This window comes from Nelumbo nucifera, chromosome 8, assembly GCF_055504915.1.
Source record: "Nelumbo nucifera cultivar China Antique chromosome 8, China Antique-T2T, whole genome shotgun sequence".
In the NCBI taxonomy this organism is placed as follows: Eukaryota; Viridiplantae; Streptophyta; class Magnoliopsida; order Proteales; family Nelumbonaceae; genus Nelumbo; species Nelumbo nucifera.
This window is the reverse complement of record NC_142656.1, coordinates 20,876,103-20,900,740: the sequence shown is the minus strand read 5'-3', so window position 1 is coordinate 20,900,740 and position 24,638 is coordinate 20,876,103. Positions and strand designations below refer to the sequence as shown.

General features: G+C 38.2%; 1 protein-coding gene across 3 annotated transcripts in view; it reads left to right on the top strand.

Annotated features, from left to right (window-relative positions):
- Positions 1-24,392, top strand: part of LOC104610715 (cation-chloride cotransporter 1-like) — a 53,083-nt gene extending 28,691 nt beyond the window's left edge. For all 3 annotated transcript variants that reach the window (XM_010277466.3, XM_010277468.3, XM_010277467.3), the window contains 6 exons: positions 3,307-3,531; positions 9,901-10,015; positions 16,917-17,111; positions 17,836-18,236; positions 19,712-19,873; positions 23,142-24,392. In XM_010277466.3, the coding sequence (XP_010275768.1) occupies positions 3,307-3,531; positions 9,901-10,015; positions 16,917-17,111; positions 17,836-18,236; positions 19,712-19,873; positions 23,142-24,232 (2,189 nt within the window). In that variant the 3' untranslated portion in view covers positions 24,233-24,392. The remainder of the gene's footprint in view (positions 1-3,306; positions 3,532-9,900; positions 10,016-16,916; positions 17,112-17,835; positions 18,237-19,711; positions 19,874-23,141) is intronic.
- The last annotated feature ends 246 nt before the right edge of the window (positions 24,393-24,638 follow it).

Below are 24,638 nucleotides of genomic sequence, written 5' to 3'. Positions count from 1 at the left end.
TTTCTTTCTCTCTTTCTTTTAACCGGAATCGACTGAACCATTAAACCATTATGTAAACTTTTACCCCTGCCTTTTCAAAACTCTTTTCCTCAATCCCTTCATCATTAACCCCTTCTACCTTATTACCAATGATCTCACCCTCTTTTTTCTGTCACACAACACCTAAACACTGACTCACCACCAACACCCCATCTGATGCCCCAACAGCTGCCTCGCTTACCAATAAAACTTGAACCCCTTTTTCTCTACCCCCTCCACAATCAGTTCCTCTTGAATCTCCTCCTATATATCCCTTCTGCCCTCAACCCCACCCTTTCTTTTAAAAACTCCCATACCTCCTTCCCTTCTGCTCCCTTCTTTCTCGCTCTCACAACCCAACTCAATAGAGTTCTTGCTCCCCTCTTTTGAACCCTCATTGATCACTTCCCTATCATTCTCCTCCCATTCGCCTCTTACCATGGATTGTGCTGTGGTGTTGGGTGGCTTTAAGGACATGGGCAGATCCAAAAAGAGATTAGGATGAGATAATGTAACATTGATTAGGCTTTTTCTCAAGTCCCTGTAGATTGGTCTGATGCTCCATCCCATGATTTAAACATCTCTAAAAGTCCTGACACTAAGAATGAAGAAAATAATGGGAAAAATAATTTCCTACTCTTAAGGGGCATTTGTGGAGGGAAGGCAAATTTTGGATGGTGTTTCTTTTTTTTTTATTGTTTTTGATCAGCAACACAAATGATGATTTCATTCATTAATTTAAAAATGGTACAACAAGTTGTTGCGAGTACAAACAATGAGAAAAAGTTACAACCTTAGCTTTCCCACCCACCAATACAATTTACATCATAGTCCAAAAAAGTTACTGTCTATTAACTCCTTGCTTAGCCAAGTTATTGTCCAAGTCATTAGCTGATCTTTGAACCCATTTAACTTCAATCCACATATACTTCGAGAACCATTTGAACTGCCTAATTTCATTCCTAAAGCACCAAGCAGCATTTGCCTCCTCCAGCAGCCACCTGATAGCCACTTGGGAGTTGCCTTCAACAATCAACCTTTCTGGCAGTGTGGGAGTGTATCCTAAATAAAGCCATATATTGGGTTAAAGCTTCAAACCTTTTCTCAGACTTCTCTGTTGATGACTTGTGGAGAAATTGGGAAGCTGTGGCAAGAAGTTCTACTGCGAGGAATAAACCAGTGATAGCTTGGGAACCTCCAGATGAAGGTTTTATCAAGTTGAACTTTGATGGAAGCAGTCTAGGGAACCCAGGACCGGCTGGTATAGGAGTATTCAGGAATAATGAAGGACACATTGTTGCTGTATTCTCAGGCCCAGTTGGAATAGGGGATTTGGTTTTATGGAGTGCCAACAAGTCTTGCAAGGAGTACTTGCTAGACGGCTAAACTTTGACAGGCTGCTCATTGAAGGTGACTCTAAATTGATAGTAGGGTGGCTGAAGGAACCAGAAACAGTGATTTGGAAGGATAAGGAATCTATGGAAAAGTTCAAATGGCTGGTTAGAGATATGGCAATTTTTGTTCAATGTTGAAAGTGGTCAGCAAATGGGTTGGCAGATTACTTTGCAAAATGGGGGTGCATAAGTTTGAACTTTTTTTTCTTTTTTTTTTGGATCAGTTGTAATTTGTGTTTTTTTGTTTGGGTTCGCACCTTGCATCCCTATTGGGATGTTTTGTCTTGTAAAACAAGTTTTGCACCCCTAAACTTGTTGTCATCATCTTTGCCCTTACAGAGTCCCCTTCCCCTATTGGGCCTGAGTTACATTGCTAGGATACCTTCATTTTCATCCCTTATTACTCCTACGATACTGGATGGCCTAGGGTTGCCCATACTACTACCTTTTGGCAATGAGCTAATTGACTAATTGACTCAAAGCAATTAGCTAATTGATATCTCTACACCATCCTTTTCAATGGTGCTTCATATGGAAGATTTAAAAGCTCAAGAGGGTTGAGAAAAGGAGAATCATTTTCTCCTCGTCTTTTTATGTGTGATGGAGGCACTATGTAGAATGCCACATAGAGAAGTTGAAGGTGGCTTTATTGAGAGCTCAAGTCGGGTTAGAATTTGGAGCAACTTCCTACCCTCTAGTTTGCAGATGATACCCTATTCTTTTGTGTTGCATCTCCAGATCTTTTGTTTTTTGTTTTTTTTTTTTTTTTTTGGAGAAGAGGTGACATGTATTGCTCATTAAAACAAAAGAAAGGGGGATGTAGAAATTGAGCACAAAAGGAACAAAACAAAGCTAAAGAACCACCCGAATTAGAGGATGTACAAAACAAAAGAAAGGGGGGATGTACACATCAGCTCCCTTGGTATCCATCTAAAAACACAAGGAGGAAAATAGCTAGCTGATTTCATTGAAGAGGTGATGAGTGACCCACTATAATCCCAAAAAGATTACCAGTCCTGTTCAGAATAAGATTCTCTGTACCAGCCCATAGAGGATGGTTCAAACAAATTGTGAGTCGTATTGTAAATTGTAAAATTTTGTTGGATTTAAACATAAGATTTGTGGGATTCAAACAAAAATCTTATGATTTTTGTGGGAAAGGATTTAAACATAAGATTCAAATCAAAACCCTTGGGATTCATTATTCAAATTGTGAGTCGTATTGTAAATTGTAAAATTTTGACAACACTGGCTGTAAATGGTAGAAGAAAGGTTTTGGTGGTAGATGCCAGCCCAGATCTGATTGATGCTTGGCATGTTTTTTATGTAGTTTATTCTTTATTTCATAACCAATAAAAGATAACTGTTACCAATAAAAAATGATATACAATATCAAATTCATTTTTAGTTTATTTCATTAATAAGATATAATATTCTAAGCCTTTTAGTTTAACTATCAATTGTATTCAATATCTGAATTGATCTTAATCTAATGGATACAATTCGATTCAAATTTGCATTATTAATGAATCAAATCTGGATCTAGGTATATATGATTCAACCTAATTCGTTTGCAGCCCTAATCTTACACCAGATATCTAGGATATTGTATGGGTGATCCACAGAATGGAACCCACCACAATTCACACATTGTTGCAGATGAATAATATAAGATACATTTTTATCCCTTACAAAATAAACAGGTCGTGTCCTTCATATTACTTGTGCCTTTTTGGAGATTGCCACTTGCATTCAGACTTGTGATACATCTATTATTAATGTTTCTAGTTATGATAATTTGCTGGAGATATTTTTGAAACATGTTATTTTAAGGATATATGAAGTCATTATCTTCTAAAATACTTTTATTCCCTGAATTTTTTTTTCAATGCAGAGAATGTGACGCATGTAAATGCCACTGCATCTGCACAGATAGAGAGCCCAAGCCTACATGACCTGCAAGTTTATGGGATTGTTGTGACTATCCTCCTGTGTTTTATTGTATTTGGTGGTGTAAAAATAATCAATCGGGTGGCACCTGCTTTCCTTATTCCAGTTCTGTTTTCTGTGTTCTGCATCTTTGCTGGGATTCCTTTGTCAAAGAATGGCGATCCTTCACGTGAGTAATGCATGTTTATACCCTTTCACCCCTGTTAGTGCATACATTTGCATTTATTTTTTTTGATTTTTGATGAATTTGGAACTACATTAACTTAATGCTAGTTATTATAGGGTAACCATAAATGAGCTTCTATTTGGGAGGGGAGGTGTCAGGGTAATTTTCATTTTCATGAAATTGCCCATATGATGACACTAGCCTAAGTGTAAATCTGTTCCTTGGTTGGTCTTTTACTTGGTCTCCTTTATTCCATAATCTTTGAAATGAACTGGGCTTCTGCTGTCTTTTTGACAAAATCCCATGATTATTGCTGCTGGGAAAACACACACACACACACACACAAATCCAAGTTAGGTACAGCTAAACCCAAGAATAACCTGGATAAACCTAAGGATCTGGTAAAAGATTTACACATTTTGTGCACGGATTATGTAGCACCTATATTTTCTCCACTATTTGGAACAAATTGTCTTCTAACTACTTCTATAAGGTTCTGAAGTTTGGTCTTGGTAAGTGGTAACATGGTTGTATTCAAGCCACTATGGTTCCAAGTGACACCTCTCTTGGCTGAGATGAGCACAACTTTAGGCATAGAAAGTATGTTCTAGTAGTAGGGTATTCATTTAGGGTCATGTTCTTCATGGTCATTGAAAAGGAACTATTGTAGACCTATAGATGTAAGACTAATATGATTCATAGCTGTTCTGGTAACAAATTTGAAGGAAAGCTAAAAGAGAAATGCTATTTTCAAGGGTTTAAGCCAAGGCTTTGGGTTTGTGGGCCTACGGGCAAGTTTTGGAAGGCGGATGAGTTTATTTATTTATTTTTAAGGCTACAAGGCTGTATGATTCAAGTAGGAAACTTGGAAATTTATCTAGTGTTGAAATTCTTGCAATATGCAGAAATCTATAAAGAGAACAAAAAAAGTAAAATTTTAGTATCTTGAGATTGGAATGGTATTAATTCAAATTGCTTGAAAGAATTAATTTTTTGATTGATATTTTTTTATATTGGTAATTTATAAACATTAAATGCACAAAGTAATATACATTGTTGAATAGAAGATAATTCAAACTGCTTTATAGTAATATGCATTGAGATTGGAATGGTATTAATCCAAACTGCTTTAAAGGAGTGTTTTTTTTTTCTGATAACTTAAATTTGCTTCATTGGTACTTTAAACATTAATGCACAAAATAATACAGCCCAAAATTTGACTCCTACCCATCCCTTGTTTTGCCAATTTATCAGCCAAAGCATTGACTGATCTTTGAACCCATTGCACATGCCCCTGCATTCCTCAAGTTAGCCACTTTAACTTCTTGATTTCATTACTAAAACTCCACATAGATTCTTGTTCTTCATTCAGTCCATGACTACTTTGGAGTCCCCTTCTACAATGATCTTTTTAATCTTCATATCTCTTGCTTTTTTCCCTGAATCCTAGCCATCCTTCTGCTCTTAGTGAGTCCCCTTCCCCTATTGGCCTAGAAATAGAGCCTCAATAATGCCCTTCTCATCTCTAAAACTCCCCTTATGCCTAAGAGATCCAAGTTCCCCATACTACTTCCATGAAAATTTAAATCTAATGAATCTCTCCTTTGATGGTACGCACAGCTTAAATATTTTCTTGTTTTTGTAGCTTGTACCTATCACTTTCTCCATCTTCTAACAATATCATCAGGTGAGTAAGGGGAGAAGAGGTCATGTGATTTTACCCAATGCACCACTTCAATAGTAACTCACTCAACAGCTACCTCCAATTAACAATTATCTTTCTGTCTCTTTGAAAATTCTAGCATTTCTTTCCTCCCATGTAGTCCAAACAATTGTTGCTTTGGTCACTCTTACCATCATTCTTCCTCTTTTCTTTGGCCACCTGAATATTGATGGATTGAAAACATTCCTTTGTTGGCTCATTCCACCTGCACCTAAACAAGGAGAAAAACCTCTCTCAAACACGAGAGACAAATTAACAGGAGATTAGTAGATGGTAGCAAGTCTTAATGCTAGCTTTGTAGAGGATACACTGTTAGAACTTCGGAGACAAACACCGAGAGGGCCTTCTTTTCTGTAATCATCTGAGGTGTTAGTTATCTTATGATAAACCTCCTAGCAGAAAGTGTAACTTTTGGAGGAATAGGTTTGCACCAAATTTCTTTAATGGGGGAAAAAGCGAGGAAGAGGAGGGGATAAAGTTCCTAAGGAAGGATGCATTGGAAAAGGAACCCAAAGGGTTATGAATCCAAAGGTGACCGTTAGGAGAAGAATCAAAAAAGCCCCACCAAAAACATTCAATAAATTAATGACATATGGAAGTTCCAACTCCCTTACCCCTCTTCTAAAATCCAAGTCCCACTCCCAAGTCCCAACCAAGAGATGTAGAGATGGTAGAAAATTTGGATATTCCTTCCCCTTCGAAGGTTGACAACTGAAAGCAACTAGGAAAACTCTCTTACAGAGGAGATTCTCCCAACCAAGTATCTTCCCAAAATAGGATGGAATCATTGGAACAGACATCATTCTTGATACAATCGAGGAAGTGTGGAAGAATCTTGTGAATTGCCTCCAAAGGTGATGCTTGTGTACTCCTTGTAAAAACTCCAGCATCCCATCCGTTTGTCATGAGCCCATGAATGTTGATCACCACCTTGTGCTAGAGCTTGTCTCTCTCCAAGGGGAATCTCCACAGCCATTGCTCCAATAAAGCTCTATTTTTCCTATCAATATTTCCTAGCCCTAAAGGAGTATTTTTCCTATCAATACTCCAATAAAGGAGTATCTAGAGTATTTTTTGTTCATTCTAATACAATAATACTATATCTTCTCTAAAAAAGGAGTATTTAGAGTAATGGACCTAAAATATGAGGCATTCTAAGTAAATCCTGATTTTCACTAAACTAGGAATGATTTAGAGAGAGAAGTCTTCCTCTAGAGATAGTGTGTGCGAGTGTTGGCAAGCGAAGGGAATTGAGAGAAGACTTACATAGATCAATTTCATCCTTTATTTGGCGTCGAATGAAAGTTTTTGATTGCCTTTCTCAGTCTTTAATGGATGTTAGTAGATAAACTCATAAAACTTGGGATGCATAGATAGCTTGAGAGGGAAGGAGGAAATGAAAGTTGGATGCACAATTGAGGAATTTGGATGCGTTGTGGTATGTCCTGATTTCAATGGAGGTTCTTCGTGGTTATTGCTGTATCTTCAATGGCTATTCTTATTATTTGTTTCTATTGTTAATCTTCATACATGAGGTGAGTACATGGAGCTATACAGCCCATGGTTTAAAGTTTCAAAAACACAATGTGTATCGGAGAGGAAATTTTAAGAGATGTATGAAGATACGCTTTGGATACACATGGATACAGAGTGAAATATCGGGATTTGGGGCATAATTGGAAACGACTGAAAAATGATAGAAGAATTGAAATGTGTGTGTGTGTATACATACACCTTAGTTTTTAAACAATCAATATAATTTGTATTAATATTTATTAGCATATATATATTTTAATAATGAATTTTAGCTTTTATTGACAACCATCAACTAAAAAGAGAGTTAAATTGATAATTAAAATACATATTAATATGCTGAACACTTAGGGTGTGGCATAGTGGTAGACTTTTAGTCATTATAAACTAATGACTAGGGTTCAATCCCTTTGTCCCCTATGTGTGATTTTTATGCCCCGTTCGCTTTTTGGTAAGTCACTTACCCGGGTAAGCTGGGCAAGTGTTTCCCAGGAAAGACTTACCTGGATAAGTGCATTTACCCATGTTTTTTTTTTTTCCCATGTAAATAAGGCAATGACAATCTTAGCCATAAAAGTTCTATTATTAAAAGGGGCATTTTTGTCCCATCCAAGTATTGGCAACTTTCCCCAAGATGGGAAAGTTAATTTACCCACCTAGGAGATGGGTACCCAGGAAAATAACAGGAAATTAAGTTTTAAATGTTGCCAAAATTAAATAAGAAAGGGGAGTAAATTAAATTCAAATTGTATCAGCTGATACATACAGTGTCTTGGACTGTATCAGGCTTGTATCAGCTGATATAGAGTCAACTCAAAATGGTCCGATACAGTCCCATATCAGACCGATACCGACGAAAATAAACAAAACATACAGATTCTGTATGTTCCGTGTATCGGCCCCTTGACGAAACACAATGTATTGGCCAAGATGGACTGATAATGTTGTGAAATTGCAAACCTTGATACAGCCATACAAAAGGTGTACTGCTTATATAGAGTGTGATCACTATTCACTTGTTTACAATTTCAATAGAAAGAATTCTCTCCCATTGATTTAAGAAGTGCTCTCTTTTCATGCCTTTGAACTCCTGTACACTTTTCCCATTCAAGACACCTCTCAATCTTTCTGATCAATTTCTCTGGCTCTTCCCCAATTTGATTAGATACTTGTTATTGTACTCCAGCCATATGGCCCAATGCAAAGCCAGGAATCAGCTGTATCTATCAAAGAAAAAAAAAACCAAGGCCAGGAACAAGCTGCCATAATCTCCTTCAACTGTTGCCAAATACCTTGGTCCTTGGATGGCCAAGCCACAATCAAAGAAGCCAGGTCCCTGGCATGACCATGACTACCTTGAAGAGCTGAAAGAAAAGGTACCAAATACAGTAGTAGATGAGATGCATCTTCCACTTCTGATTGGCATGAGGCACATTTGTTATCAATGACCAAACCCCTTGATGTGAAATGATCTGTTGTAGGAATTCTGTTGAGGATTGCAGTCCACCAGAAAAATTTCACCTTCAGTGGGTATTTAGCTTTCTGAATCCATGACCAAGGGACAGGTTCGACCAAGCTAGGAGCTAAAGATTTAAAAACAATGATCTATCTAAGATTCTGTCTGAAGACTCCAGGGTCCATCACAAGCTATTCTGCCTCTTAGGGTCAATTTTAGACTGCTGCAACATGCCTAACGACCTCAAAAAATTCAAGGCTTCCCAAACGTTTAGATTTCTTCTCAAGTGTGGACTCCACAATACCTGCAACCCCATACCTGTGGGCCAGCCTTGATTTCCCTCCCCATATTTTGTCTTGGGGAGAGTTAAGAGTGTTTACCTCTCCCCATTTTCTTTATTGTATCCTTTTTTTTTCTCATTAATGAAGTTTCAGTTATTGATAAAAGATTTCTTTATTACAAATATCCTTTAGAACTAAGAAAACATAAATTACAAAATTGTGGCTAGAATACTTTAACTCCATGAAATTGACTACCAAGGTACTTAACCGATTTTGAAATTTTAGACATGATTGAACCACTGACTGGAAAATCAGACTACTAGGCTGGGCCCCACAGAGGACATATAAAAACCATAGTACCTATTCTGTCTAAATATACGCACACATAAAAAGTTCAAAATAATTCCAATTTAGACTTGTTTGCACTGAATGGCTCTTGTTTTGTGGATATTGCTACCAGAAAAAATTGTTTTCTGGATGGTATACAATCTCAACTGAACTCCTACCGCTTTTCTTTTCTACTTCTCGTAAAATCACTTTTCTATAGTACATTGTGATGATATCAATGTTGCATAGACATGGACACAGGAGTTTGACATGTGTTCGAGAGTCTGACTCAGCCAGTGATTTAAAAGGCACACCTAGGTGCACAGGCGAGGTGCATTTTAGGGCCTGCACCTCGCCCACCTCGCCTAGGCCCAGGTGCACCAGGTGCACTAGGCATGCACCTGGTGCACTTTGTGCCTCAGCTCAGGCATACACCTTTGTTAACTTTTGCACTTTTTGTGTTTTTTGAAGTATGATGGCTGGGCGAGGCTCCACCCCCGGACCCCTGAGTCCCTGATCAAGCCCCTTGAGGCAAGTTCAAACAAAATGTTAGTGTTGTAAATTCTTAATTCCTACAAAAAAATGATTGTATAATTTTAATTGTCTTTTCGATATCCTTTATTAAGAAGAATGAAAGAACAACATTAGCAAATGGGGGGTTCTCAGAAAAAGGGATGAGAGCCATGCACAGATTTTAATTTTTTCAGTTACCTTTCAAAGACAAAGTTAAGTTTCAATTGGAATAGTTGGGTTTGGATGAATTTTTAAATTTTGATTAAAATGATTGCAATCTTTGTTTATCTTGATAACTACTGTCAAGGAATTACCTGAGCAAACTGTTCTGATTATTATCCAGTGAGGCCAATTTCTGACATAGATTGCAGTATTGGATAAACTAAATGATATGTTGCTTTCTTCATGGATTTTTGCTCTAATAGACTGTTCTTACAATTGATTACAACTATGCTAAATTTTGTCATTACTTAGTCACATCTCATTTTTTTTTTGCTATGAGCTGTGGATTGACTCTTTCTTCTCAATCCTTGACACAGCTGGAATCACAGGATTGAGTCTGAAAACATTTAAAGACAACTGGAGTTCCGATTATCAGCGCACTAACAATGCTGGGATACCTGATCCCAATGGGAAAATTTACTGGAATTTCAAGTAAGCTATATTATATTCTCTTAGGGGCAATTTCTAGAAATGAATAAGCAATAAAGAAGAATGTGTGCTTCTTAATTGCTGAAGGGCATGTTAGGATGATTACTTTACCCTTAATGTTTCACCACATGACTATTTATCCACTAAAACACAACCGATAAGCAATTCAATTAGCCAATTCAAGAATTATCAAATGGCACCTTAGTATGATTTTGTTTGTCATGAATAATTATTTGAGTTTCTTATATTGATATGCTGTTCCTTTGTATTCCCTAGTGGTGCCTCTGTCTCGCTCTCTTTGTAACCACTTTAACCCTGGATCTTTTTTATTAACCTTTTTCTTTTACATATTTGGATGGTGATATTCTGATTTTTTTTCTTGTTACAAGGATACTGGTACACATGTCTTAGTTTGGTATGAGTAGCCTGAAAAAAAAGTATGATTTGTGACTTCATAGGTATATTTTTAAAATTTCAACTTTTATTTTTCAGTAATTTTTATCTGATATGCACAAGTAATGGAATGCTTGTTGGAAAATAAATCAATGCAATAAACATTAACCAACAAAAATAATTTATAACTGATCATACTAAATTACCAGAAGTCAAGAAGGGCATACAAATCAAGGCTGTACATTGGGTCAACACAATGAGGCTGTTTGGAGAATTTTCAGTTGATATTGGATGTAACATGGGCAATCCAGGAGCATCCTGAATAGGAGGAACCATTAGAGATCACAATGGATCATTTTTGCACTATTTTTTGGGCCCATAGGGGTGGAGAAATCGATCAGGGCTGTGTTGTTAGAAGTTCTACCAGCCCCAAGATTGGCAAGGTTCTCAACTTGAGGAATACTATAGTGGAGAGGGATTCAAAGGTGGTGATGCAATGAATGCAACAAAACAAACAGGGCCCGTGGTGATATTGGTACCATTTGATGAGCTGAGAACCTACGCTGCTGAAGTAAATGGAAGTTTTACTTGGACTTTTTCATTAGTTAAAGTGCTAGCTGATGCACCGTCTAGACAAGGGAATCACACTTATTTGCGATGCTTGGCATTCTTAAATTTTCTGTACATTTTCATTATCTTTCTTAATATTAATAAATTTCAAAATTACCAATAAAAATCATACTAAATTATCATATATTACAAATTCACAATTCATGCCCAACAGTTACTGACCAAATATATATATATATATATACTTAAGAGTTTTGAGGTTTTTTAGTCATGCATTACAAATTTTTTGATCAGTATCATGTATTATGGATTTGACAAAGAGAAGAGTCCTCTCAAGTATTGTTTCTTGGTTTTAATATATTGTCAAAGGTGTGGTGCCTATTTTGAAGTATAGAGTGAGCTATTTGATCAATAACTGGCTTATGCTCAGAGGCTATCCGATGCATGTTAATAACATAATGAGTTTGCTTAGTGTCTTAAAAGTGGGGCACAACTAAGGAACATTGGCACAAGGGGTTCCTAGAGCATGGGATGTAAAGTTTAAGGCAAATTGTGTGCCTGAATCTAGTGATGTTCAATTATTGGATAAGGAAAAGAAAAAAAATAATATATAACAAAATGTAAATCAAAATTCTGAAATAATGAAGTCATGTTTGTTCAATTGGTTAGAGTGTTGAGGTATCAAAACATATGTTGTAGGTACAGAGCCTTTATAGGCTAAATTAGTTAAATTCTAAATCATAGGTACAATCTATAATGTAGTAAATTCTCTATTCAAACATCAAATTCAAGGTTAATTCATCAAAAGCTTAGCAAGAAGCCTAGTGTGGGGCACCTACCACCTAGGTTCAGTTAAAGCATACCCTACAAAATAAGCCTTGAGTGTGAGAGTAAGTATGCCTTTTGAAACATTGTGTTTGGTAGTTGGGTCATTCAGTGAGCTTCCTAGGTGACCCCAGGATCTTCATCTAGCAATTTAATTGGAGATCACAAGGTAATACAATTTGGCCCTAACATCTTTGCCATGTGTGTAAAAATTAGAACTTTGAATCAGTGATTTAAAAGGCATGCCTAGGTGTACAGATGAGGTACATTTTAAGGTATGTGTTGAGACCTCGGCCCAAGTGATGGTCTAGGACCAGACTATTATCCAGCCAGAGAGATTCCTAGAGATAAATGAAATCTTGGGCACTAGTGCGTGTTGATGGCTTTGATCCATTTGGAGGGAGAGGCCATTTAGTGGCTACAGTGGTACTGGCGTTCTAACCCTCAGATTTAGTGGTTGGACTTTACAGAGGCCATTTGTCACCGCTTTAGACCCTCGGGGTTTGAGAACTTTGATGAAACCCTGTCTAGACTGAAACAAGTGGGAACGGTGAGGGAGTATCAAAACGAGTTTGAGAGACTTGCTTCTTGGGTCTATGGGTGGCCTGAGGCAGCTTTGGTGGGTTGTTTCTTGGAGGGGGGGGGGCCTAAGGGATGAAATCAGATATGAAGTGAAGGCCCTGCAACTGGTTACTGTGAATGTTGCGGCTCATTTGACCTGCCTGCATGAAGAGAGGCTGAGCAAACTTAGGCGAGTCGCCAAGCTGAACCATTGTGGACCCATCCTCAAGACTCCTTCGACCAAGACCGAACCTGTACCTCTCAAACTGGTTGGACCAAATGGTTTACCCTTGAGATGTCTCACATGGGTAAAGATGCAATCCTGTTGCAAGCAGGGCCTCTGCTACAACTATGGTGACAAGTTCAGGCCTGGGCACTATTGTAAAAAACCACAAGTGTTTTTATTGGAGCTGGATGAAATTGAGGAAGAGGATCTCACGGTTAAAGATGGGACCCTAGACATGGTTGAGGAATTTGTGGAGAGGGAACCAAAGTTTTCTCTTCATTCTCTGACTGGTTCTTCCTCACCTTGCATCATGAGACTTTGGATGAATTAAGGGCTGCCACTGTGTTCTCAAAGTTAGACTTGAGACATCAGACCTGAGTACACCTTTAAGATGTGCCTAAAATGGCGATCCAAATTCATGACGATCACTATGAGTTCCTAGTTATGCCCTTTGTGTTAACCAATGACCCATCTACATTTCGAGCCCTAATGAATGACATATTCAGGCCCTACCTTTGGCAGTTTATCCTAGCATTTTTTGATGACATTTTGGTGTGCAGTGATAGTTGGGAATCCCATTTACAACACTTGGATATCACCTGGGGGGTTTTAAGGCAGCACTGGCTCTATGCTAAGGAAACCAAATGCCTGCTTGTCCAAACTGAAGTGCACTACTTGGGTCATATCGTCTCTCAGGCCAGGTTAGGGCTGACCTAGACAAGATTGCAGCAGTTGTGAACTGGCCCTCACCCAATTCCATCAGGGCCCTCAAGGGGTTCCTCGGATTAACCGGCTATTACAGACGGTTTATAAAGAACGACTTGATGGCAGGCCCATTAACACAACTACTTAGAAGGAACGCTTTCCGCTAGAACAAATAGGCCCAAAAGGCCTTCGAAGCCCTCAGACAGGCCCTATCCACACCCCCATCCTCTCCCTACTAGATTTCTCATAGGAGTTTGTAGTGGAGTGTGACGCCTCCAACTCAAGTGTGGGTGTGGTTCTCATGCAGCAGGGAAGGCCTATCGCCCAATTCAGTAAAATGCTATCCCCCCAGGCCCATTCGAAATCCACCTTTGACAAATAACTGATGGTGGTCGTTCTCTTAGTTTTGAAATGGCAATCCTACCTACTGGGTCATCAGAGCCTCAAGCACCTATTAGAGATACCAGTCCACAGTTCAGATCAGCAGAAATTGTTGTACAAGTTGCTGGGGTTTGACTACAGGGTAGAGTACAGGCCCGACCCAATGAACAAGGCAGCGGATGCTTTGTCTCGAACTCACAAAGTGGCAATCTTGAGTGAGTCCAAGCCCAGTTTTCGCTTGCTATATAAGTTGAAGGAAGAAACCTAGCCGAATGAAGCCTTTCAGAAAATTGTCCAGAAAATTAAAGCGGACCCCGCATCAGCACTTGGGTTTTGTTTAGTGAGCCCAGATCTCTTTTTTAAGGGGTTCTTGGTAATTGCAGCCCATTCCCAATTCTTGCTGGAGTTGCTACAACTATTCCATTGGTTGCCCCTAGGAGGCCATTCTGGAATACTCCGAACCTACTGGAAGGTGAGTCAGCATTTATTTTGGAAAGGAATGAAGAAGGCCATACAACAGTATGTGGGCCAGTGCTCCACTTGCCAATGGAACAAGTATGATAACCGGTCACCTGATGGACTGTTACAACCTCTCCCGATTCCAGCTCAGGTATGGGAGGATATAACTAGATTTCATAATGGGTCTGTCGGTGCCCATGGGAAAGTCAGTGATTATGGTGGTGGTGGACAGGCTGACCAAATACAGTCATTTTGTTGGGTTGGCCCACCCATATACAGCAGCCCAGGTGGCGTGCACCTTTGTGCAAGAAGTGACACGTCTTCATGGGACACCCCGTTCTATCTTGACTGATAGGGATCCAGATTTTGTGAGGCACTTCTGGACTGAATATTTCAAGGCCCAAGGAACCCAGCTGAACCACACTACTAGTTACCACCCCCAAGCGGATGGTCAATCTGAAGTTGTAAATAGATGTCTGGAAACCTACTTGAAGTGCTTTACAGGGGAGAGGCCCAAACAATGGGTACGTTGATTACTGTGGGCCTAATTGTGGTATAACACCACCTACCATTCGTCACTAGGGATGAGCCCATTTAAAACACTATGGCAGGGAACCTCCCTTAATTCTACCCTATGAAGTTGGGTCCACATCTGTGGTGGAGGTCTACGAAGTGTTACAGCAAAGGGATGAAATTCTGAAGTCATTGAAAGAGCACCTGGTTCAATCCCAACAACAAATGAAGGCCCAGTATGAAAAGAAGCATAGACTAGTATCCTATCAGGTAGGAGAATTTGTGCATCTGAAGCTCCAGCCCTACCGCCAGGTGTCAGTAGCCCATCGACGGTGGCCCAAGTTTGCACTCAGATTTTTTGGGCCATTTTGTATAGTGGGCTGAGTGGGGGAGGTAGCCTATGGATTGGACCTTCCTTCGCCCTCTTGCATTCACCCTGTTTTCCATGTCTCTTTGCTGAAGGAAAGTGTGGGATCTAAAGTGGTTGCTAGTCCCACTTTGCCCAAGTTTGACGATGATGGACGTCTGCAACCATAACCATTGGAGGTTCGAGATCTGATGTGGGTCAAGACAGGAAAAACATTTAACAAGGAAGCCTTGATGGTTTGCAAGCACCTGCCATAGGAAGATGCCTCATGGGAAGATTGTGACACTCTTAAGAGGCTATTCCCTGATTTCAACCTTGAGGACAAGGTTGTTTTGAAGGGGGCACAAGCTGTTGAGCCTCCTGCCCAAGTGACAGTCTAGGACTAGACTATTATCCAGCCAGAGACCCAACCCAGCCTACAGTTTGAGGCCCATGATCAGCCTGGCCCGATTACTGAAGCCAAGCACCCTCCAATTTGTTTCCTGTACACAGGGATGACACATCAGCCATGAACAATGCCATGCACATGTCTCATGATATCCTTGTAAACACTATAAATATCTGAGAATAAAGGAAATAAGGCAGATCTAGCTTGTCTCATTTTCCTCTTCTATCGCTTAGGAGGTTAGGTCTCCCTTGAAGAGACCTCTGTGGTGGGCAGTATCCCATCAGTATGCACCTTGCCTAGGCCCCAGGCGCAGCACTTTGAAAAGGCACGTGCCTGGTGTGCCTAGGCATGCGCCTGAGCTGGACTTTTAAATCACTGATTCAAAAAAAAGGCAAGGCTTGAGATGAAGTGCAGCCTTGCTGGTCCCCCAGGCATAGCAGATGTGTGCCATGTCTTTTGTGCACGCCTGAGCTGGACCCCCAACCAAGCCCCTTGCTGCACAGTGCAGCTCCGGTGTTTGCCTTTTTTGAAAACTTTGGCTTTTTTTTTTGTATTTTGTGCCTTGCTTCAAAAAGGCGCTCACCTTGCACCTTTGGCGCAAAATACCCCTTACACTTTTTTTTGCACTCTTAAAACACTGCTTTGAATGGCTAATATTATTTGTAAAGGGCACTGAGATAAGGTGGGGTATATGGCTAATTGGACTGTAAGATTGAACACGTTGATAATCCAGTGGGTCTGCTATCTAATGAACAATCTAGATAGATCAGCTGCTAGATTCCTCAATGTAGAAAAAATAGGTGGGCTTTGTGGGTAAGTTCTCTAAGTGACCCAATTAGGAATCCTTTTTCATATATATGGAGGCAAAATCTATGGTGCATCTGCTGCATTGTGCAGAAAAAGACATGATTGATCGAGTGTGATGGTAAGTACACCTTATTAAATGTGAAAATATACTTTGTGAAATGTGAACTGTTGAAAATTAAGCCGACTTTAACATGATTGGTTGAGATCTGGATTGAACATGCAGCCAATATTAGCAAATGCACCATAATTGAACTTATAGATGGAAATATATTACATGGTTTATCTCCTTCAGTTGTGACATTTTGGGATTTAAAAAAGTTGTGACATTATGACTTTATAAGGGTTTGTATACTGCTTATAGCAGTGGCATGATCAACTTAATCAGTACCTGAGTTTTTACTCTTCTCATTTTTCATGCATACTAAAGCACTATTGGAAATTTGGAATGTTGAAAGGAAGAAGCCTATGGAAACTCTCAAATTCTTTTCTTCACTTACAATCACTATCTGATTTCCTTTGTTTTCCTCTTTATTGATTGCTTAATCATCATTTCAATTGGTGTTTAATGGTCATCTGGATAACCTTTTCTATGTTTGTGATCCTGTTAAATTGTAAGACACATACAGTTGCTATTTCATAGATGAGTTTTGGATGGGTTTATCTTCTTGATTACCCCTACTGAAAGTGAGGTGATTTCTCTTGGTCTCAGTGCGCTGGTTGGCCTTTTTTTCCCTGCCGTAACGGGAATTATGGCAGGTTCAAATCGCTCTGCATCACTAAAAGACACTCAGCGTTCAATTCCCATTGGAACACTGGCTGCAACTCTCACAACTTCTGCTCTATATCTAATTTCTGTGTTATTATTTGGAGCTATAGCAACAAGAGAGGAGCTTTTGACGGACAGGTATTTCCATTTAGGTTACTACTACTTTCATATATGAGTGGACTTATTTCTCTTAAGTTTTAACTCCAATTGACTTTTCCTACCATTTTTCTTGTTTTGTTTTTGTGACTTATATATATCTATATATATATATTTTTTTCTGTTAGTGGACTACATTATTATGCTTTGGTATCTACTTCCCCTTTGTTTGTATGGTACCGTCATCTGTCTCTTGTCAGCATGGTCCTGTTGAAGTATTAATAGTATTTATTTGTTTGGCACATGACAAGCAGTTTGTGAATTCATCAAATTGGATCATTTTGGGGCTAGCAACAAGTACTCATTCAAGTATTCTTTCTAGTTTTTCATGGGAGCATGCCTTGTCATGTCACTATTGTTTCCCCTGAATTACACTTTTCTAAATATTTACAACGTCTTTAATCGACTAATGAGTTTTTTTACCAAATGTTTTAAGTCATTCAAATTGATCCTGAGTCATGATATTTGGAACTCTGATGTTGAATGCTTTTGTGCTGAAGCTTATCTATCCTAGTGTCCCTTTTAGATTTGGAAAATGTTTTTTTGCAGTGGCAATGTAAGTCTATGATCCATGATTTTGAAACATCGGGTCTCAAAGGTCCATATTTGTTGACAGCCTATGACCTCGATCATGAAGAATGTAAACCCTTTGTGCCATTAATGCAGTAATTTGAGTTTCTTGTGCAAACTTGAACATCCTATGCAGGCTACTTACAGCTACGGTGGCTTGGCCTTTTCCAGCAATAATTTATGTCGGGATTATCCTATCCACTCTAGGTGCTGCTCTTCAAAGTCTGACGGGGGCTCCACGCTTGCTTGCAGCAATAGCCAATGATGACATCCTTCCTGTTCTTAATTACTTCAAGGTTGCAGATGGGAATGAACCCCACCTTGCTACCCTATTTACAGCATTCATTTGTAGTGGGTGTGTTGTTATTGGGAATCTGGATCTTATCACTCCGACCGTAACCATGTTTTTCCTTCTCTGCTATGCGGGTGTCAACTTATCTTGCTTCCTTCTGGATCTTCTAGATGCTCCCAGCTGGCGTCCTCGGTGGAAGTTTCACCATTGGTGTTTATCTCTTCTTGGAGCATCACTTTGTATTGGTATGCAGCCTTATTTTTGTCATTGTTTTACGTGATCTTAGAGTTTTGTCATCACTTGTATTTGTCTTATTGATGCTTGAGGTAGGTGCATATTTCTGTCTGCTGGGGAGTCAGTCCAACTCTGGTCTTGTGAATTGATTATCCAAATTTTTGGATCACCATAGGGCATAAACTAAAAGCAATTTAAGATTTAGGGCTGCAAATTGATTTGGATTCAATCTGATTTGGATTCAAATATGGTTTATTTAGGTTGGATGGGGATATTTGTTTAACCATAACCAGATCGGGTTGGACTTGAAAAGATGATCCATTTATTAATTAAACTAAATTTTGGTATTGTTTCATCAAACTAAATTTAACTAAGATATAGGTAAACTTATTTTTGTCTATTTACAATATATAATTTCTTGCTTTATATTTGATTTTGTAGATTTATGCTAGATTTGTATAGGTTTATTGAATTTTGAATTGAATAGGATATCTGGATATTTGAGTTGAACTTGAATCAATGTTTAACATATCCGTTGGCTATTGAATTGAATTGGGATATCTTGGGTTCCTATTGGATTGGATTTGGATGTACCCATGGTTCAAAGTATCGATATGCCTCCGTGTATCAGCAGAGGCGTATCGGTACTTAGAAACACATGGAAATACTTTTTTTTTAATTTTTTTTTCAAATTTTGGTTTTTGGGGAGCTAAAAATGGTTTTTATTAAAAAAGGGTGGGGTGACCCAAAAGATACGATACGATATGCTCGATACGGGGCGGATCATATCGATTTTATGAACCTTCGATGTACCCCTATCTGGATTTAATCTGATCCATTTGCAGTCACTTAAGATGAGAGTTGTGAGGCTTGAATTTTCACATCTTATTTATTTGCATGTGAAATAGTGTATTAGATATTATATAATGCAGCTCAGGTCTAGCACAGTTTCTTGATCTAACCTGACCAAAGGTTTGAAATATTAGCATGTTTCTTTGAGTTGGTCATGTTTAGAAGTTCAGCCCCTTTTTACCATACTTGAGTAGGTCAACTAAGTTCATTCTTGACCTGATTGCTTTGTCCTCAATGATCCAAGTTCTTAAATTCTTTTGAATGGTAGATAAAGATATTGGGGTTGATTGGGAGAAAATGAATTTAGAGGATAGTTTGGGATTGTGTGATTAGGTACCATATTTAGATATCCTGGTTTAAAAGAATAGAATGGTGAATGATATCCATGATACGTGTTCCTCTTTATTTCTGTCACTCTGCACCCCAGTATGTAACTGAAGTTCTTGTTGACTGTGATACACATTTAATGCACTTTTTGCGTATGTTTATCTACTTTTAGAACATCAGTGCACAGTGCAGGTAAGCCTATGCCTTTGAATTATTCATTCTTATTACTGTTATGCCAACTTATTGTATACATAAATGTTCAATAAGTACCATATCTTCTTACTTGCTGCTTTTGTTATTGGTGCAGTTATCATGTTCTTGATCTCTTGGACATTCACTGTAGTGTCTCTAGCCCTTGTGAGTCTAATATACTATTATGTGTGCATAAAGGGGAAAGCTGGGGACTGGGGTGATGGCTTCAAAAGTGCATATTTCCAACTGGCCCTCCGCAGTCTTCGATCATTAGGAGGTATGTGTATACATCCTTGAAATGCTGAAAATGATAATTGCTACCCTGAATAATTCTCTTTAAATAGAATGACAATTATTTGAAAATTTTCAGAAAATAGGTTTATCTTTAAATCAGACAACTTTAGATACTTGGATGTGGATGCTCTATGCCTGTGATTTGTTTGGGTTGGCACACTGGCTGAGACTGTTGTACCATGTTAGCCACCCAATTTGAACTCTGTTGTAATCATAATTTGAGGCACTTGACAGGGATGTGGACTGGTTCTCACCTATTAGGTATTGAACAATTGGATAATAATAGTGTAGCTGAGTGCTGGGCCTCATTCGTCTGTAATCTGTGTTGAGAAATGCACTATATTTTCTGGTTTATGCGGAATTTGAGTGTGAGCAGGAGTATATTTGATATATGTCTCTTACATGTCTTTGGGGCTGATGTATTTTATGTTTTCCTTGTTTATTTTAAGACTATTATTTGCTGTTATAGGGGAATACAAGACAAGGGATATAGTGGTCATTTCAGTTGTATAGAGGAAAGGGGCTATACGCTTGATTCTTTTTCCCTCTCAAATCAGTTTCTCTTCATTATTTTCTTCTCTGTTTTTCATCTCTTCTCTTGTACTTCTCACTTCTATCTAAATAAATAATATGAATCTTATGCTTTTGAAAATTTTTATTTTATTTTAATTTTACATGTACAAAATTTTCTACCTAAAGTCAAAGGATAAACGAAACCACCGAATGAGTGCATGCTTGGGTGATTTGGTTTTCATGAGTTCATATGATCACAACAATTTCTTGCGACCATCCAATAAAACACTAACATGCTATTATCAGTCAAATAAAAAACTAACTCAGCGAAGGAATGCCTACTATTGCTACTCCAAATGATACAAGAACAATCCACTATCATACAAAATAGAGACTACCTCTAGGGTATAGTACCTACTACCTAACTATGGCGATCAGATAATGTCAAGGTGGATTAACATGTAGACTGACGTCTATGCAATAAAGCACTTATGGAGGGTTGCCTGCTTAACTGCCAAGTTATTTTTACATGGTGTTCTTGATTATTTTATATAATTAAATTTTTGAGATTATAATAATAAAACAGACATTATTAAACTAAATTATCCAGTTTGAATTAAATACTAGTTTCTTGTTATTCATTTTCTTATTTGTTAGGGTTCAATGAAGATGTATATTGTCTTGAACCCTTGAAGACAACAAAACCTGAAGTAATAAGCATGGAACTCAAAATTTTGTCCAGTCAACACATTGATCTTCTTCTTCTTCTTCTTCTTTTTCTTCTTCTTTAATCCTTTTGTTTCTTTTCTTCTTTTTCTAGGACAAAAATAGAGGCTCAGCTCATCTATTTTCTGAAATTTCTTTTTCTTTCTTCCATTCTTTTTATTAATATATTGGTTTTCTATGTTTTAAATAAAGTTTATCTGTTCTGTTGTGAAGATCATAGACAATTAATAGTGAAAGATGGTTGCTGCTTGCTACAGAACCTAGGGAATTATCCTAGTTTTCATGGTTTTTATTCAAAAAAATCCCTTCACCTAGGTGCCCACCTAGGAGATTGGTATCACCTAGCCTTGCCTCAGTGCCTTGAAAACTATGATTTATATCTATACTACTATTAAAAGTACAAATCAGCTTGTGGAACTTTTCTTCTTTACTAAAATACCCCTATTTATGAATTTGTTCCCTCTCTAATTATTAGGGCATAAAGTGTAATTTGAACTACTACATTTCACCTCATTCAAATCCTTTTTATCAAGTCTTATATCTTATATTTAGGGTATTAACTCCCATTCTCTCTCATAGTCTCATTAAATCCTATATTTGAGGTATTTTTTTCTCACCAATGAATTCTACTGATCAGCTATATCCAATATTTTTAACAATCTAAAACCCATGTTTTCTACAACTGACCCCAAAACAAAACTGTCCTGTCTAGGTGGTGGTAAGCAATTGAACCATCTGGGTCAACCCATGATGTCATAGTTAAATAATAAAAGTTTTAAGACAGAAATAAATACAAAAAGCTACAAAAAATAAAATAACCGTAGAAAAATTTGGGCACATCTCCAATATTTTGTATTCATCATATTAAAGAAAAATAAGTATGATAAGAAAGATGGTTTCTATTGATGATAGGAATAACATACAAAATTAAAAATCAACTTTTCCTGTTTGGTGGTGAGTCAACAGTTCCATCTTTCAGGTCAAATGTATCAACCATTGATGTCATAATTAAATAATAAAAGTTACAAAGATTAAAACCCAAAAGGCACAAAAATTTCATTGGAAACATTTGAGTACATCTCTAATATTATATATTCATCATATTAAACAAAAATAAGTGCAATAAATAAGAAATATTTTTATACATATAGAATATAAAAAAATTGTAGAAAAATTTGGACACATTGTTGCTATCATTATCATCATCTACAATTTCCATGTGCAAAGCATGTGTGCAATTGCTTTTTGGCTAAGAATATTTAATCTTGTTAAGCATTATTATCAATATCAAATATGACCAGAAATACCGAAAAAATAAATATTACCAGAAGACATCTTTTCCTATTCTGCTGCTCTAGACTGGTTGATGTTTTTCCTCAGGAAAAATAATGATCTGAAAGGTTGTTGATACTTAAGGAGACTTATGATCTATGATTTCATTTCAAGCAGTAAACAGAAATTGTGGACAAATTCTTGCAACTAGCTTCAGGCTTGTCCAAGTTGCAACTTGCAAGGACACTTTGGACTGTAATTAAGTAATTTATATTCAATACTTAAAACAAAGAAGAGGCTGATAATTTTCTCATATTTTCAGACTGTATTACTGCAAGTTAGACATGGGTTAACAGATTTAACTCCACCATATCATTTGGCATGCAATGGACATGTGTATTGATTATCGTCCATGTCATATATCTTCACCAACCATCCCCCTAATCCCCAACTAAAGATTTCAGACAATCAGATATTCCTTTCCAGTGTGATTCACCTTGTCACTAATTTATATTTGACTTCGTTGATGACTTGGAGTGGCTATGATATACTGCAGAGGACCATGTAAAATATATTTTTTAGACTATAAAATAGAACTGTTGGCCCATTTATCACATGAGTTGGTTAAATAAACGTGAATGCCAAATCATACGGGTTTTAATGCAATTTGTTGTTGTTTCAGCTACTGTTGATTTCCTCGCTAGTTTTTAAAGACTAATCTATTTGACCATCCCTTGCAGCAAGCCAAGTTCATCCTAAGAACTGGTATCCAATCCCTCTTATTTTCTGTCGGCCATGGGGAAAGCTACCAGAGAATGTTCCCTGTCATCCAAAACTTGCTGACTTTGCCAATTGCATGAAGAAGAAGGGCAGGGGAATGTCTATCTTTGTCTCTATCCTTGATGGAGACTATCATGAATGTGCTGAGGATGCAAAAACTGCCTGCAAGCAACTCAGTACCTACATAGATTACAAGCGCTGTGAAGGTGTTGCTGAGATTGTGGTGGCCCGCAACATGTCCGATGGCTTCCGTGGGATTGTCCAAACCATGGGCCTTGGCAACCTCAAGCCTAATATAGTGGTGATGCGGTACCCAGAGATTTGGCGTCGGGAGAACCTGACTGAGATTCCAGCTACCTTTGTTAGCATCATCAATGACTGCATTGTTGCCAATAAGGCCGTTGTTATCGTGAAAGGTCTTGATGAGTGGCCTAATGAGTACCAGAGACAGTATGGCACCATTGACTTATACTGGATTGTTAGAGATGGTGGTCTCATGCTTCTCCTCTCTCAGCTCCTTCTTACCAAGGATAGCTTTGAGAGCTGTAAAATCCAGGTCTTCTGCATTGCTGAGGAGGATGCAGATGCAGAGGAGCTCAAGGCAGATGTAAAGAAATTCCTCTATGATCTCCGGATGCAAGCCGAAGTAATTGTCATAACTATGAAATCATGGGAGGTCCATGTTGAAGGTGGTGCACAACAGGATGAATCAATGGAGGCTTTTACTGCAGCTCAGCGACGAATATCTACCTACCTAGAGGAGATTAAGGAGACAGCCCGAAGAGAAGGGACCCCACTAATGGCTGATGGAAAGCCTGTGGTTGTGAATGAGCAGCAGGTGGAGAAGTTCCTTTACACGACTCTGAAGTTAAACTCCACAATACTAAGATATTCAAGGATGGCGGCAGTGGTGCTTGTGAGCCTTCCACCCCCACCACTCAGTCACCCGGCATACTTCTACATGGAATACATGGATTTATTAGTGGAGAACGTGCCAAGACTCTTAATGGTTAGGGGATATCGGAGAGATGTTGTGACCCTCTTCACATAGCAGCAATGTTTCATTTCCAAGGAGCTCTGCACTTGTTTTTCTTTTGTCCTTATATTTCATATTCTTTCTTCTTCGTTTTTTTCCCTTAACTTCTCTCTGGAATGTTTATAATTGTAGACGCTTAAATTCATTCTTTTTTTTACGGTTTCTCTTGCCAAAAGCACGAGTCATCTCTTTGTCTGCCTCCATCTATGTAGCCCTTTGGTTGAGGCATTGAGCTTTAAAAGAAACAAGTCCCCCCTCCCCCCCACAAAAAAAAAAAGAAAAACGGAAAAGAGGAATGTTTGGAGATTACTGCCTTGGAAAATATATCTACAAGGGTTTATTTCCAGCTTCGAGGAACTGTTTTGGCAAATCCAGTGCAATGCAAAAAATTTGCACTGATGCAAAATTATAGCAGTGCAAA